Source organism: Panthera leo, chromosome B1 (genome assembly GCF_018350215.1).
Source record: "Panthera leo isolate Ple1 chromosome B1, P.leo_Ple1_pat1.1, whole genome shotgun sequence".
Taxonomy (NCBI): Eukaryota; Metazoa; Chordata; class Mammalia; order Carnivora; family Felidae; genus Panthera; species Panthera leo.
In genome coordinates, this window is record NC_056682.1 from 71714793 (window position 1) to 71732793 (window position 18001).

At 36.1% G+C, this 18001-nt stretch overlaps 1 protein-coding gene across 1 annotated transcript in view; it reads left to right on the forward strand.

Annotated features, from left to right (window-relative positions):
• Positions 1-16890, forward strand: part of ASIC5 (acid sensing ion channel subunit family member 5) — a 29598-nt gene extending 12708 nt beyond the window's left edge. The window contains 6 exon segments of the mRNA XM_042935217.1: positions 781-930; positions 1868-2015; positions 4511-4567; positions 6991-7159; positions 13988-14079; positions 16703-16890. Of these exon segments, the coding sequence (XP_042791151.1) occupies positions 781-930; positions 1868-2015; positions 4511-4567; positions 6991-7159; positions 13988-14079; positions 16703-16890 (804 nt within the window).
• The last annotated feature ends 1111 nt before the right edge of the window (positions 16891-18001 follow it).

The window sequence follows — 18001 nt, forward strand, 5'->3', positions numbered from 1 at the left end:
TGTTTCTCATGTTTAGTTCCATATTCTGTCAACTACATGAGATACTCAACATTTTATTATTAAAAAGAGCTTTGAGTTAATTATTTTGCCCAGCTGTGGACTAAAGTGAGTGCTCTAAGCATGTTTAAGGTAGGCGAGGCTAAACTATGATGCTCAGTAAGTTAGGAGTATTAAATGCATTTTTGATTTATGGTATTTTCACCTTACAATGGCTTTATCAGGATGTAATCTCATTGTACGTCAAGGAAGATCTTTAATAACAAAATCACAAGAAGTTTCTTCGTTTTTTTTCATCTGGCATAGGATTTATAGAAGAGCATGATGTTAAAGAAATAGTGTAAGTCTTCACTCTTAGGAGGAAATGAATTTCAATTTTAAAGAAGGCCAGAGATTTTAATTGCAAAGAGACGAAAGGAGCCAAATGATTTTCTAAAACCAATGAAGCGAAGAGAACAGCCAAGGAAGAAGCAACTAAAAGGCAACAAGGTGAAGAGAGGGCCTCCAGGAAATCAGATGATTAACAGTCATGATATGTACTGTGGCATTCATCTAAGGTAAAAAGTAATCTATGGAAACTCTTGACACCTTGACATGTGATTCAACCATGAAAAGTATCTTAGAGGTGTTTAATTTTCAGTTTTTATATAAAAAATTGAACAGTGATATGAAATGGTTGATTTTAAGTAAGTCAAATGCTATCATGAGATAGTATAACTAATTCTTAAGCTTTTGTAGAATTGATATCAATTTGTAACTTGGGGAAATTGTTGTTTGTTTCAGGTGGAATTCACTTATGAACAAACCCTTGGTTTTGTTTATGCTGGAATCATCTTTGTTATCCATTCACCACAGAAGGTGCCCCAGATTGATGGTTTAGGCTTGTCATCACCTGTGGGAATGCATGCACAGGTAACAATCCGCCAAGTCAAGGTAAATAATATTCACAAGGTGTAGAGTCTGAGGGAATCAGGTAAGGTAATAAATGTATATACACATAAATAATACTTCCACTAGAAACCTTTTTCTGCCATGCTCTCAGAAGACCTCTGGAAATTCCAGAGTTTCATTTCAGATTCTTTCCCATTACTAGGAGGTAACTATTTAGCAAAAACAATGAATTCACATGTACAACATAAGTGAAAGCTGGGAAACCTGGTAAAATCAGCGTAATTTTAAATTCCATTAGAGATGGAAAGAATCAGTAAATATGAAGACACTCCTAAGTTGCTGAACTGTGCGTTTTCTCAATGAGATGCTCTGGAAAGAAGAAAAATAAGTGGGAAGAGGAGGAATTTTGGAGTCAGACATGTCTGGCTGATTTCCATTGGCCAGCCTCTTGCTCTGCAATTTCCTTAATTAACTTCCTGAAATTCCATCTCCTTTCTCTGATAAAGATAATATTGTGTTTTCATGGTTATTATGAGGTTTACGTGAAATGACATAAAGAAAGCACTTACCCACTGCCTGGCATAAAATAAGTACTCAATAAAGGATTATTTGTGTGTGTATGATTTTGGTTCCTATTTTGTGGGTGGACTGATTAATATGCTAACATATTATTTCCATAAATGATACTATTTTTCTTATATGAGTTAATTTTTAGAGCAGTCTGTCTGATTTTATTAATTCACTACAGGTACAGAGCATTTGGGATATGTGTGAAAGGACCCCTGTTATATCTACCTTCAGGGATTTTCACGTTAATAGAGCAGGCAAAATAGGCAAATGTAGTCAATTAAAAAAAAAAAAAGAATCAAAGAGATCTGAGAAAAAAAGTAAAAATGTATATTAGCTTCTCTTCTTGGAATGGAGATGTATGGATTGACTCAGATAAACTTCCTGAGCTAGGTATTTATTTTATCTCAAGACAGTCCATCAAGAATACTCCTGGGGAGAATGCAACCCTAACATCAAGCTGCAGAATTTTAGTACCTACAGCACTTCTGGTTGCTTGAAGGAATGCATGGCTCAGCACATACAAGAGCAATGTGGATGTTTACCTTTTCTGCTTCCTGGTAAATAAAGAATGACAAATTTCCCTTATTTAATTTTTCCTACTTAATTTGAGTCACAGGAAATGAACGTATCAGAAAATTGTTTTCCATTCTTATGAAATTCTATGCCAGAAAAGTCATCCATTTAACAAATACAACCTCCACTGACAGATTTTAAATCCCGGAGTCATAGTGGAGATTTCTGGAAAAGAAAAGAAAATTGAACGAGGCCCCAATTCTTCTTTTGAGCATGTAAGTCTGGGTGCTCTTAAATATCTAAAACCGATCATCACAGTTTTCTCAGTTTGAAAGCAAAATTAGATCATCTATATAAATCTTAACCCCAAATATTTCATCATTGGGGAATTCTTTTCTTTCTGGTTAGAAAAACAACCGAGGCTCCCTTTGCATAGAATTTGGAACATTTCCAAAGTCATGGATATTGGAAGCAAGCCCCGAAGGATGCAGTAGGGCAGGGTGGATAAGAGCTAGACTCTGACCCAGGCTGTTCATTTCAGCTACACAATTTTTCCTCTATGTGACCTTCAACTAAACCTCTCTGTACCTCCTATAAGCTGGGAAGAATAATAATAGTATCCTAGCTCATGGGATTGTCATAAGGATGAAAGGAGCATGTAAGTAGCTTGAAACCCACCTGACACAGAATACACTCTATATAAACACTGGTTATTTTTATTCAGATTTGCCTCATCCCCCTTCTCCGGCAAATTTATAAAGAAGTGTAGAGTGCATTAAAGGCAATACCGGTTTGGCCCTTTAAATTTGCTGCTATGGCCCATCTCCAGCGCACGCACACACACACACACACACACACACACACACACACACTGGATATACTACTAACTCTGCTCTTATTAACAATGGTTTCTACTTGGCAAACTTCTTAGGAATTTTGAGAATCATCACTTCCTTCTTTCGAGCATTCTGATCATTGGCCTCTGGCCCCTCAAAAACTGCCATTCTGTAAAACTGCTAATGCTGGATCTGATCCATCATTCCTAATTATCTTTCCAAAGTTTCTGGGGAAAAAAAAAATCTGAACTGATGGATGAACCATAATGTTTATAATTTTAAAATGTATTACTTCTTACAAGTTAGAAACTGGATTATAAATATGTAATTTTGTAAGTTAATTACAAATATGTAATTAGGAGCTAGACAAAGTGAAATATAAAATACGAAGCATGGCATTTGTGCAAACTTTTGCATATCCCACGTGCTTCCAAAATGGTATCTTATTTGGTTTGATCCTCACATATCCATCTACGTGAGAACATAGACGAGGACATTAAAAATATAGAGACGTTAAATGAAGCAGCGAAAGTACCTCTACTAACAACTTGCAGAGCCAATCCCCAAAATCAGTTTTTCAGATATGGATTGTTTCCAAAACGTCATTGCTCTTTGCAATGAGAAAAACAGCATTTGAAGAAGCCCCGCATACTTTGGGAAAGACAGGCTTCTTTATCAATTTAATGCTGAAAGTAGATTTATTTTTTGTATTTCTTTCATTTCCTTTACAAAGAGCACTTCCTCATAGTTAGCCAAATGTATCTGCAAATTATAAGTGGACAATCCCTTTTGGTTATTTTCAAGATCCTTGACTAAACATTGAGGCTAACCCCAGAGACCGCATGGGGTTACGGCAGTAGACAATTAGCGATGTTAAAGTGCAATGACTAAAGTTTTAGAATCAGCCTGGAATTAATCCCAGCTCTGCTACATATTGATTTTACAATTTCTCGCAAGGTCCACAGCCAATGATTAACAATATTAGTCCTTACCTGCCCCATACTACTGGTAGAAAGGCAACATACCAGGTGTGTCAGTGTGTATATGTATGTTTAAAGCACATGTAAGTATTGTAATTACAGGTAAGTTTAAAGCATATGTAAATATGGAAGTGTTCAGTCACTAAATTGTACACCGGAAACTAATATTACATTGCAGGTTAACTAACTGGAACTTAGATAAAAACTTTTTTTTTTTAAAGAAAGTATACTGTATGCTATGCATCTTCCAATACCATAAAAAAAAATCAAACAATCAATCAATGCATAGAAGGAACAGGACAGAAGGTGAGCAAAATGAGCCAAGCCCAGCTCCCCTGCAACTGCTTGGACAAACCACTTTCTGAACCTTAGTTTCTTATTTATAACAATGATGATTCCCACATCACAGGATTAGTGTAGGGACAAATGAGATGATAAGTGTGAGAACAATTTTAAACTTCAAAGCTACGTTTTAAGACATTATCTCCACTTAAATGATTTTGCCTGATATAGATGGATGAAGAGAAACATGGAAATTAACAAAAACATTACTATTTTTCCTTTCAATGTATATTTACCTTAAGTATTAGCATGTTTTCATAGTTTGTTGTTGTTCTTGCTGTTTTGCAAACCACAAGATGGATGGATAAAATATATTTTTGTCATTATGTCACTTATTTCATGAAATGTAAAGTCTTTATGTTTAGATTTATTATTTTTAATGAAATGGGATAGAGTGTGACCTACAAAAGTTTTACAACTGTGTTTCACCTACACTTGGTAAGTGGTTTAATTTATTTCTTTATTCTCACGATTTATATGACAATTGCTCAGAGTGATACAACACGTTAAACCATAGTATCGCTAGTCCTGAGATGAAACAGAATAGAGACTGTAAAGAGGAACTTTTTCAATGTTTTTAGAATTAGGAACAGTAGCTTATATAGACATAGACAGTAAAACAAAACAAAACCCTCTGAATTCAAGATGCACCTGAATTAAAGATATTCATTGACCTGGGCACCTGGGTGGTTCAGTGGGTTAAGTGTCAGACTTAAGCTCAGGTCATGATCTCACGGTGTGTGGGTTCAATCCCCATGTCAGGCTCTGTGCTGACAGCTCAGGGCCTGGAGCCTTCTTCAGATTCTCTGTCTCCCTCTCTCTGCCCTCCCTCCACTTGCATGCTTTCTCTCTCTCTCTTTCTCAAAAATAAATAGACATTAAAAAATTCTTATGAAAAACAGACATTCAGTGACAAAGTCACAGCAGAAAGCTTTGATTCTTATTTGTTTTCTTTAAAAAAAAAGTGTATTTATTTTGAGAGAGGGAGTATGAGCAGGGGAGAGGTAAGGAGAGAGATAGAGAATCCCAAGCAGGCTCTGTGCTGTCAGTGCAGAGCCCAACGTGGGGCTCTATCTCACTAATTGTGAGATCCTGACCTGAACTGAGATCAAGAGACAGATGCTTGACTGACGGAGCCACCCAGGCACCGCATGATTTTTATTTCCAAATTTTGTGTTTTTTCAATTTTATAGTTTTGTATAATCAAAATAGCCTTGCTTTTTTTTTTTTTTTCTTATTACATAAATAAAGCATGCTTGTTGTGACTAGTTCCAACGTTACAGAACAGAGAAAAGTCTTGCGGAGATCAGTACAAGTTGCATCACTCTGAGAATTATTATCATTATTTAGGTGACCATCCTCTCATTTATTCATTTCGTTATATACCGCATTATATGTAAATGCTTATATAAATTTTTATGCAAATGAGACCAATACCATACACGCCACCTTTACTGGGTACAACTTCTTTTTAAGCAATATTTTTTTACTTTCATATTATTTATCTTAACTCCGAACCAATGTTAATACTCTAGTATATTCTACTTTTATTTTTTTCCACATAAATAGGTTCATATTTATGATGGTAAATCATTGTTTTTTAAAATTAAAATAGAATAGTATTCTATAAAACTTGCTGTTCTGTCCCATTGTGGAAATATCTCCAGGACACCAGGAATAGAATGAGAAGTTTCTTTTCCATTGTTGTAAAATAGTTCATGGAATGGATATGGGTAGAAGGAACCTGATGTATTTTTTAATATCTTTCAGGCTGAATATGCAGAAGTCAGATTATTGACCAGTGGAGTTAGGAGTTACGTTGTCAAATTTCTTATGATTTCCTATCCCTGATGGAGGCTGGAGAGAAAGTTTGGGGAAATAAATCATGCATGCAGTCCTTCAGGGAGTGTGGAGTGATAATGGGTTACACAGAAAAATGTGTGCTTATGACAGCATGTGTGTGTGAGTAGATGTGTGTGTATGAGTTGAAGGAAAGGATGGTGTTTATTACCAGAATAAAGAACTAGAGAAAGCAAGCAAAAGTCATGCCCTGAAGAAGTATCATACTTAGATTCCGGAGAAGAAACCCAAAGTTTGCCATTAATCAGGGAGTCTTGGTAAACAAAGCATTCACAAGAACAAAGAGTTTCGGTAGCAAAACTACAGGGAAGAACAAGAAAGGAATATTTACCCAGAGTGAGGAGCAGAGAGATTGGGTACCAGGATGTGGTCCAAAGGAAAGCTGGAGACAAATACCACCTCCTGCAGGGGATTTTTCAAGGATACATTTGCATCGATAGCTTGATTGCTCTACAGAAGTCAAGACAAGACAGAGGACAGAGAACCTCGGTGGTTGAGTAAGAAGTCACTAGGTCCACAGCTACAAGATAATCTGAACACCCAGCCATGTATTTTACGCTGTTAGAACTTGAGATAAACCGCAGGATAAGTTTACTTTAAACCTGAGTCATTGGCTTTCAGGATTATATTTCAAAGTTCCTCTCAAAGTGATATAAGGTCACACAAACAACTTTCCATCTTTCTCCTGTCCAAATGCATACTATTTTATGGAGATAAACCCAAAGAATTTCTAGAAAAACTTCTCATTTCTCACAAAGGTCAGAAGCCAGTGACTCAATGAATTTAAAAGATAATAATTCCTATGTTTCATATTCTGTCTCCTTCGCTGTATTTATGTTAAAATATAAAATATAAACACCATTTGTTAAGACAGTGATGATAGAAATTGTTAACCACGTTTTTAGCATTGAAAATCAAATGATAAAATTTTAAAAAGCTCTTTCCTCCCAACTGTGAAATGATCCCCTTTTCTCAATATCCTGTCCTGATTTTCATTTCAGACTACATTAAAGTTAAGGAATCATGTACAATGGGAAAACATAATTCTAGCTGCCCTGTTCCTTGTGAAGAAACAGAATACCCTGCTACTATTTCTTATTCTACTTTTCCAAGTCAAAAACCTTTGAAATATCTTTCCAAGAAGTTAAATCAAAGTCAGGAATATATCAAGTAATCTTTTTTAGTCTTGTAAATTCCTTGAAATCAGCACGAATATTTTGTTTACTCAAAACTCTTAAAGGCCGAGAAAACAAAATTCTGATCAATCAAAGGAGGCAAAGACTTATGTCACTCAATTAACAATGAAAACCTAGAATTTTAAAAGTACATAAGGTCATGCCCTTGAATCCTTTAATTGTGTGAAAACTAAAATGAGGCCTGCTTGATTAATTTGCTCATGATCTCACCCTTGTTGACCCAACTGGAGAAAATAATAGTACTGACTAATATTAGTTGATGCTTTAAAGTATGAAAACCTCCAGGACACCTGGGTGGCTCGGTCAGTTGGGTGTCCGACTTCGACTCAGGTCATGATCTCACGATTTGTGAGTTCAAGCCCTGCATCAGACTCTGTTCTGACAGCTCAGAGCCTGGATCCTGCTTTAGATTCTGTGTCTCCTGCTCTTTCTGCCCCTTCCCTGCTCACTCTCTGTCTCTCTCTGTCTCAAAAATAAATAAACGTTAAAAAAATTAAAGTGTGAAAACTCCTTACCTGCATATCACATAGTTTGTTTTAATAACTGTAAGGTTGATGGAACACAAATTATTGTTCTCATTTTACAGGTAAGGAAACTGAAGCACACTGTATCTCATGTTAAATGTCCTATAAAGGTAGTCAGTGGCACAGAAAGAACTTATGCCCAAGACTTATGACCACAGATTCCTTGTATTTTTCCATAAAGATATATACTTCCAAGTTTCATTAACTGAGGATTAAATTAGGTCTCTTTCTGCTACACCATTAGAAATTGCAAGTCAAACTTCATGGAGAACTCTTTTAAAATCAGGGAGCAGCCTTAACATTTCTCTTTGTTTCGTGTTTATATTTTTAAGTTGAGCACCTGAAACAGCAATATAGTACATTGGTGTTTGCAATTTCATTTAATATAATTAAAATATATTAACTAATTAAAAGCTGATTTACTTTTGCACAGCCGGGTATCTAACGGTAAAAGCATGTTTTGAATCCAGTGCTATCCTGGTATTTATTTTAATGAAATAAATAAAATACTCTCCCCATGTAAATACCCAAACAATAAAGTGATCTTTAAAAATCAGAAAGCGGGGCAACTGGCTGGCTGGGTCGATTAAGGGTCTGACTTCGGCTCAAGTCATGATCTCACAGTTTGTGGGCTTGAGCCCCACATCAGGCTCTATGGTGACAGCTCAGAGCCTGGAGCCTGCTTCGGATTCTGTGTCTCTCTCCCTCTCTGCCCCTCCCCCGCTCACGCTCGCTCTCTCTCTCTCTCTCTCTCTCTATCTCTCTCTCAGAAATTAAATAGAAACATTTAAGACATTTTTAAATCAGAAAGAGAAAGTACTTTCATCAAGACAGGGTTCATAAGGTATGATTTCAAATACTTAGCAGATAAGAAGAAGAAAAGGCTAGAAAATTTGCAATGATCTCTGTTAATGGTTTTGTATCCAGTACAGATGTCTCTTTGTATTCCATTTTAATATGTGAAAGTGATTTATATATGGTATTATTTCTGTTATACTAAAATATGACCAAGAAGAGTACTTTGTGTGACTTTTGGCTGCTAGAGATCTCCCGAGTTTCATCACTATTTAATATGCAAAGAATGTAGGCATGATTTTGGAGACATATCGGTGAATCAAAAAAGAACCCATGTATAACGAAGATGATCCTAGAGAACATTGAGAGGTTTTTTTCCCTAAAACTTAGATTATTATAAATTTCTTTCCAATTAATCTTATCACACAATGGATATGTGAGGACCTCACATGGCTGTGAAGAGTTGAGGCCATTACTGCGAGGAATAGGGCGAGTCGCTGAACTGAGGCAGCGGAATGCAGGGTGTCCAAATCATAGATGGAGCTGGTGGTTAAAAACCACACATATAATTAGGAAACTGGCTTGGGCACAGGTACCAGAAATCAAAGAGTAATAAATCAGAAAACACAAATGCCAGGAGAGCAGATGTGAAATCTTAGCCACGGTAAGATTTGAAACAAAGCAACTTCCAACATACATGAAGACTTGTCTGTGTTTCTTCCGTGCACACAAGCCAACCTCAGACTATGACCAATCCAGGGCCTCATGTGGCAGCTGCCAAACCCCATTAGAAAGATGATAGGAAGCTTAGCTTGACTAAGGTAGGCAGTTTGCAAGTGAATATAAAGATAAATTTTGGCTGAATCTAGGCCAATTCCATTAGCAAAACAAATGAAATTTGTGAATTGTTCTGTTTTAATTTGACAATTTTTCAAGTAAAAATTGTATGAAATTGTTTGTTTTATGCAAAACTAATTCATTCCCCTTAATACAGCACTCGTACTCAAGCAACTGGAAGTCCTTATTTAGTGTTTTGTAAACGCAATATACTCTCGATTTTTATGTTGATCTCCTTACTGTTATTAAAATCCAAATATGTTATAGTTGTGCCTCCCCGACACAAACAAATATTCTTGGACTTAAATCCCAAACAATTTCATTATCTTCATGAAGCATAGATTCAATGAGAGCCAAATTACTAGGCAAGCAAGGCACATGCCTGCAAGAAGTAGAATAAATGTCACACTATTTTGTAAGGGATGAATTTATCTTCTCTCAAAAACACAGATGGATAATGATTGGAAACAGTTATGAGGTTTGTGCTTAGGAAATTAAACAATATTATCAGTGTACATGCAAATTAAGAGCACAATGGAGAGCAAAAAGATTGCAGTATTGCTAAAATTACTGGACTTCCAAGACTTTATTATTTTCTTCACTTTGGCAGCTGTTTTATTATTTGTAAATATGGCAGTACCTCCTGATTATCAACTTAAATAAAATACATTCTCCTGTCACCCTGGGTTAAACCAGTGGAAATTAAGTAAACATATTAATGATATATTTTGAAGTAAGTGTACTTAGGAATATTGATTTCTAACTGTGAACAATTAGGAGAGTGATTTACAGCCATGTTCCTTAGATATATGAGAAAACACCACGTAATTCCAAGAAACATTGCTAATAGGACTCATTCTTATTGTTGCCATCTGAAAAATCGTCAGGTGGTTGGTTTCCACCTCAGCTTATAAACAGACAGGTTAATATCTACCCCTTCCTTCATTGGTTTCATCTTCAATTTGTTCCTTATTTCTTCATTTTACAAATATGTACTGAGCACCTACTCTGTGTCAGGATACGAGGTGTTCTAGGCATTAAGTTTACCTCACTGAACAAAAGACAAAAACCCTGACTTGTTGCACTTATTCCCACTGGGGTGAAGATGAACAATAAATATATATAGTCATATCAGATGGTGCTAAGTGCTGTGGAGAGAAAGGAAGCAGAAAAAGGGCCCAAGGAAGCCAGAGTCAGGAAGAGTTGTTCTTAGGGTTGAGGATTGAAATAAAGTAAGATCTTCCTGAGAAGGTGGCAGTTGAGCAAAGATCTAAAGCAGTGGTTCTCGAACTTTTTGATCTCAAGGTCCCTTTGCATTCTTAGAAGTTACTGAAGAGTCCAATGAGCTTTTATTTGTGTGAGTTGTATAAATATTTGTCATATTGAAAATTTAAACTATAAAAATGTTATTTATTAATTCATTTGAAACAGTAATAATAAATTACTCTATGGCAACATTAGCTAAAAGATTTTTATAAACAATAACTATTTTCAGAAATATATAATTTAGGAAGAAGAGTAGTATTGTTTTAGAATATTGTAAATTTCTTCAGTCTCTAGCTTAATAGAAGCCAGCTAGATTTTCATTTTTGCATTTAATCTGTTGGTTTATGTTACTTTGGTTGATGACTGTGAAGAAAACCTTAGGTCAAACAGATATGTAGTTGGGAAAGACAGGCATATTTTAATAGCTTTTGGGGATATGTGACACTTTTCTTTGATAACACATCAGAGCTCAACAAGTGAAGTTTCTTACATGTTCATTATAATATGCATCTTGTGGTTGCCCCATGGGGAGTGGAATTAACTCTCTACTCAAAATCTGATTTGGATGTTGGGACCCATGATGTCACACTCGCCTCAAGGGAGTATGAAAAAATTCATAGTCATATAATGAGACTTTCTGGGAAGTCCCTGGGGTCTCCCAAGCAGATCCTCTGTTGGCTTGAGAGAACAAGGAGAGGCAGCCACCTTTGCCTTGCAATGTGGTTATGAATTCAGACTTGGCTTAGAAATCCCAAGGGTTTGAACTTTCCCAGTTACCAAAGGAGAAAGTGCATGGGCTTTCCTATCAGTTTATCTCTTATGGGATTGGAAGAGGCAAGGATGGCACTGGAAAGCTGCCATTTGAAAGTCGTGATATATCAAAACATCTCAATGAAGTTTTTGTACTTAAATATATTAATATCTCTTGGTCTTGTACTTTCAATGGATCTTTCATCCACGAATGATTTTGAACATTATTTCTTGGTCATTAGAAAACTTCTAGGGGCGCCTGGGTGGCTCAGTTAGTGAAGCATCAGAGTCTTGATTTCAGCTCAGGTCATGATCTCACAGTTCGTGGGATCGAGCCCCTCATTGGGCACCATGCTGACAGCACAGGGCCTACTTGGGATGCTGTCTCTTCCTCTTTCTCTGTCCCTTTCCTGCTCATGCTCTCTCTCTCTCTCTCTCTCTCTCAAAATAAATAAGCATTAAAAAAAAAGAAAAAATTCTCTGAGTTGTGCAGATCTTCCAAATATTGATCCATTTTATTATATAATATATATTTCATTTTAATATCATTATTTATCAAAAAGTCTTTAAAAATTGGGGAGTTGTCAAGCTCATCATAGCAGACACAAATTCTCCAAAATTCTGTCACATTAAAACCTAAGCTCAAAATTTATATTATTATTTTCTATTAATTTTTTTAATGTTTATTTATCTTTGAGAGAGAAGGTGCATGGGGGAGGGGCCAAGAGGGAGGGAGTCACAGAATCTGAAGCAAGCTCCAAGCTGTCAGCGCAGGGCCTGACATGGGGCTCAAACCCACAAGCTGTGAAACATGACCTGAGCCGAAGTTGGATGCTTAACTGAGCCACCCAGGTGCCCCTCAAAATTTATTATTAACTACAAATCTTATCAGCTATTGAAGCAACAAGTCATTGTGTTCATTTCTGTGACAATGTCCACCAAATATCATAGTCTGAATAACCATAGTTTGCCAGTTTGCTAGCTTCCTTGAAATAACAATCACAGTGAAAATATCACATGATATGTTCGTTTATTATGAAAATAATTTTGACTTCATGAACCCCCCAAAAACATATCGGGGACCCCTAAGTGTCTGTGACCACACTTTGAAAACTACTGATCTAAAGGAGATATAAGAATTAGCCTCAGTGGTAAATGGTGGAAGAACATTCCAGCAGGAGGGAAAATCAAATGCAGAGGAAGATTCTAAGCCAACAGCATGCCTCATGTACGGATAGAGCACAATGAAGGTTGGTATGGCAGGAAGCAGTATAAGCAATGACCCATGATGGTAGGGCATGAGTTGAGAAAGTTCAAAGTGGGTGGGTGACAGAGGTAGGGCCATGGAGGAGTTTTACTTAGAGTATACTGGGGAGTATCTAGGGAGTTTTGAGCAAAAGAGTGATATGATTTGTTAGTTGCAGAAGTATTATTTTGATTATTGTGTGAAGAAATAGGATATGTAGATATTGCAGTGAAATACATTAAAGTTGGAAGTGGAAAGACCATTCAGAAAGCTATTGGAAAAATCCAGGTGAGATGGATTCTGTACATATTTTGAAGATAAAGCAAATATTTACCGATGGATTTGGCTGTGTATTGTTAATACCTTATAAATGGAGGAAATGTGAAGAGTTTGACTTGGAATATGTTCAATTTGAAATACCTATTGAACATTCAAAGAAAAATACCATGAGACAACTGGATATGTTATTCAAGTTCAAAGTAAGATCTGAGCTGGGGTGGGGACAGAGTGTGAGGGCATCCAAGGCTATCTGAAGAGATATTTTAAAATAATTTTTATTCACTTTGGTCTCAAGTAAAGATTTCTAGAAGACACTAGGAAAACAGTCTGCCCTAATATATTAATGATATAAATGACTGCCATTTATTGAACACCCAGTATATACCAGATTCTATGCCAATTCTTTACATACATTATTTAATTTCTCCTCACATAGCTTTAAAATCCCAACTCTAGGGGTGCCTGGTGGCTCAGTCGATTCAGTGTCTGACTTTGGCTGAGGTCATGATCTCTCAGTCCGTGAGTTCAAGCCCCATGCCAGGCTCTGTGCTGACGGCTCAGAGCCTGCAGCTGGCTTTGGATTGTGTGTCTCCCTTTCTTCTGCTCCTCCCCCACTCACTCACTCTCTCTCTCTCTCTCTCAAAAATAAAAATAAACATTAAAAAAAAAAATCAAATCAAATCCAATCCAATCCTGACTCTAAAATCCCCACTACAGATGAGGAAACCAAGGTTCCAGAAACCCACATGGTTTCTCCAGGATCACACAAGTAACAAAAGACAAGATTTGAATTCAGATCAGACACATACTTAAATGTTTGTAAATATTCCAATCTACTCAATAGATATTGACATTTAATGTCTTTTTCCAATTTTCTCAGGAATAAGCCATAGAAAAATTATTGGATCTGGGGAAAAATTCTTCTCCTTAAATACCAACATGGCAAGAGTACCTTCCAAATGTAACAAGCTATTGTGATTACAGTGCTGTGTTTAATTCAACATTAAGTGACAACTGAATTAAAAATGAATATTAATTTCATCAAATAATCATTAAAAGTAATGCTGACAATCTTGAGCCAGATTAACTCTGTTTTTATCCCCAGGGAGAATCTTGTGAACATTGAAATAAACTACAGTGACTTATACTGTAAGATAACTCAGCAGCAAAAGGCAGTGAGTGTGTCTGAGTTACTTGGTAAGTGTTAATTTACTTGTTCTTCAGTTTTTAAGACATTTTCTCTCAGGTTCTTTTTTTTTTTTTTTTTTTCCTTTTGTACTTAAGGTTTTAGCTTCTCAATGGGGAAGTGATAGTGCTAGTCTTCGTCTGTCATTTAAATTTTTTTTTTAATGTTTATTTATTTTTGAGACAGGGAGAGATAGCGTGAACAGGGGAGGGGCAGAGAGAGAGGGAGACACAGAATCTGAAACAGGCTCCAGGCTCTGAGCTGTCAGCACAAAGCCCGACGCAGGGCTTGAACTCACGGACCGTGAGATCATGACCTGAGCCGAAGCCGGATGCCTAACCGACTGAGCCACCCAGGCGCCCCTTTCGTCTGTCATTTAAATCTGACACTTTCTCTCTCCCTAGACACACCTCCAGTAAACCTCACACTGGGTTTCACCAAGAAAGGCTGACATTCATATTCGAACTCAGCATCTTGCTTTCCTTTCAGACACCGGGCACTCCTCCCCGCCAAGCAACTGACTTATAGAGTGTTCCAGCAATCCTGCTTCTGAGTAGATAAGCATCTCAGACATCCACACAGAACTCCACTCAGATTGGAGCGAAGAGACTGAGCGAGTAGAATTTAATCTTTTTGTACTTCTAATTTATTATTTATTTATTTATTTATTATAGAATTTATTGTCAAGTTAGCTAACATACAGTGTACATGGTGCGCTCTTGGCTTCGGGAGTAGATTCCTGTGATTCACCACTCACTCAAAATACCCAGTGCTCATCCCAACAAGTGCCTTCCTCAGTGCCCACCACCGATTGTCCTGCCCATCCCTCTGCCACCCCACTCTCTTCCACCCTTAGTTTGTTCTCTGTATTTAAAGTCTCTTATGGCTGGCTTCCCTCTCTGTTTGTAAGTATATATTTTTTTCTTTCCCTTCCCCCATGATCTTCTGTGACATTTCTCAACTTTCACCTATGAGTGAAAACGTATGATATCTGTCTTTTGCTGACTGACTTATATCACTTAGTGTAATACCCTCCAGTTCCGTCCACCTTGTTGCAAATAGCAAGATTTCATTCTTTTTCATTGCCAAGTAGTATTCCACTGTATATATGTACCACTTCTTCTTTATCCATTCATGAAGTGATGGACATTTGAGCTCCTTCCATAATTTGGCTATTGTTGATAGTGCTGCTATAAACATTGGGGTACATGTGCCCCCATGAATCAGCACTCAAGTAAAATTCAATCTTTAAGTTACAAGCATTGTCTGTTCATGTCCTTAACAAATTTAATTGCTGATTTTGTAGATCTTATTGCATATTTACAGGAAGTTATGTAGGAGACAGTAAAAAGTATCAATCAGGCAAAATAACAGCAATCACACATGAGCAGCTAAGACCCTAAATGGGGAGGAAATATACAAATTTCTCAAAGGTCTAGAGGCAACTTATATTTCACTACCAAACTGTAAAAAAAAATAGCATGATTCTAAGAATGGTCCAAGGCAATGAGAAAAAGATTAATAATGTAATCTATTTAAGAAGTCAGTGCTATAGGGGCACCTGAGTGGCTCAGTCAGTTAAGAGACTGACTTCAGCTCAGGTCATGATCTCGCAGTTCATGGGTTTGAGCCCCGCATAAGACTCTGTGCTGACAGCTCAGAGCCTGGAACCTGAGATTCTGTGTCTCCTTCTCCCTCTACTCCTCTCTCACTCATTATTATTATTAAAATAATAAACATAAACATAAAAAAAATTTAATAAACATTTTAAAAAATAATTAAAAAAAAAGAAGTCAGTGCTACAGTAGTCAAATTCAGAGACAAAAAGTTGGATGGTGGTTGCCAGGGGCTGGGGGGAATGGGAGACTGGAGAGATTTTTTAATGGGTACAGGGTTTAAGTTGGGGGGATAAAAAAGTTCTGGAGGCGGATGTTGGTGATGGCTGCACTACAGTGGGAATGTACGTAGTGCCACAGAACTACATGCTTAAAATCTATTAATATGGCAAATTTTGTGTTACATTTTACTACAACTAAGCACAATCAATAAAGACAAATATAGATTTTAAAAATTTCTTAAAGAGAAGGCAATACTGTGTTAACATATTTTAGTTAGATGAAATATTACAAGTGCTTAAAAAGAAATAGTTTGGACGCTAGAATTCACAAATTGCTTCACAAATTGTTTCTGGAAAACATCATCATTCAATTAGTCACCTGAATGTTACATTTCTGTTCATTTACCACATGGAAATGAATTTGTAATTGTCTAGGATGTTTTATTGATTTGCCTCAATTTATTATCTTCCAAAATCTTTGAGTTGTATTTTTGGAAACAGATTTTATAATTGCTTTCTCTCTCTCTCTCTCTCTCTCTCTCAAGTCATCAGTTGGTTAATTCTTTCTCTGTAACTCTCTCCTTTTTGAGATGATTTACATAAATATTATTTTAAGATATCATTAATTTCTATTACTTCATACCAATCTTAACATAATACAACTAATTCATTTTCATATAATATCAACTATGGTTAATCTATTAGCTTCAAATAATTTAAACTCTAGTAATGTTTGATGTGCCTTTTATAAAAGACACATTATTTATTCGATTTCATTATTGGCTGTATTACATCAGATGTTGGTGGTCAACTGGACCTATTTTGTGGGGCCAGCATGATTACAATTATAGAAATTATTGAATATATATTCACCAATTTCTACTGGATATGCATTTTGTTCTTGCTGAAGATACCTCAAATGACCCAGGGGTCTCCTCCACCTCAGCATCATCTGAAGAAGAGAAATCACATAGAAGAATGCTAATGTTCACATAGGACAAAAGCTTTTGCTTTTCTCTTCATAATACCTTCAAATTTCTTCATGACTAATTCACTGTTATGTAATTTTATCTTATATTTTGGGAATTCAGTAAAAGCCACTGTAGGTATCTATCTCTTTATACATCTTTATCTCTGTCTATACTTATGTGTATATATATATAATATATATATATATTACATATATATATAATATATATACACACACACATACACACACACACATGCATACACATACAGGGAGAGAGAGAGAAAAAAAAAAGAGAGAGAGAGAGCAGACAGGTACTATTTTTTTTTTCAACATTGAATTCCCAGCACCTGCAACAGTAGAGATGGTGTAGTAGGCATTTCATAATTTTTTTTTAATGAATGAATGTATAATGTAAAAGGACATTCTTTATGTCCTTTATGTTCTTATGTCCTATCTAAAAATGCAAACTGGACCTGGTAAATGAACTGTATGTGAGGAGAAAAGATACTTTTTTATTCTGGAAATAATATGTGCAATCTGTGCTTTACAAAATTTCTGAGAATATTTATTTTCACTAAAATTCAACGTAATTTTATTTTACTTTGTCTGGAAAGTTATACTGTATAACTGTATAACTTTTCTAGGGGCAGGAATCTCTATGTATTTCCTATACAGGTGGATATTTAAATCTATTTAAAAATAAAGTTAAATTTATTTAACTTTATTGGCATATTGGTATATTGGGAGTACATAGTGTTTTGTCAGTTTCTCCACATATCTCCATGTGCTTATTTAATCAATCAACCTGCTTTCAGCCTCTCAGAATATTCAAACAACGGTGAATTATTCAGAAGTCTTGTCAAAAACATTTAAGAAATAATCACCAAGTCATAGAATTCTAACCCCAAATTCATTCTAGTGTTGCCAGGTGTCATTTCCTTTCCAGCCACATGAGAATAACATCTGAAAAGTTTTAAGGTGTTGTTTTCAAGTTTATTTATAAGCGAGTGCTTAGTGCTGTGGAGATCAGGCCAGTGCAATTAGACAGGACTCAGTCAAATGAGGAATATGTTTATCTCATGACCTGGCCATCCCTATCATGACAAATACTTCAGAGAAATTCTCT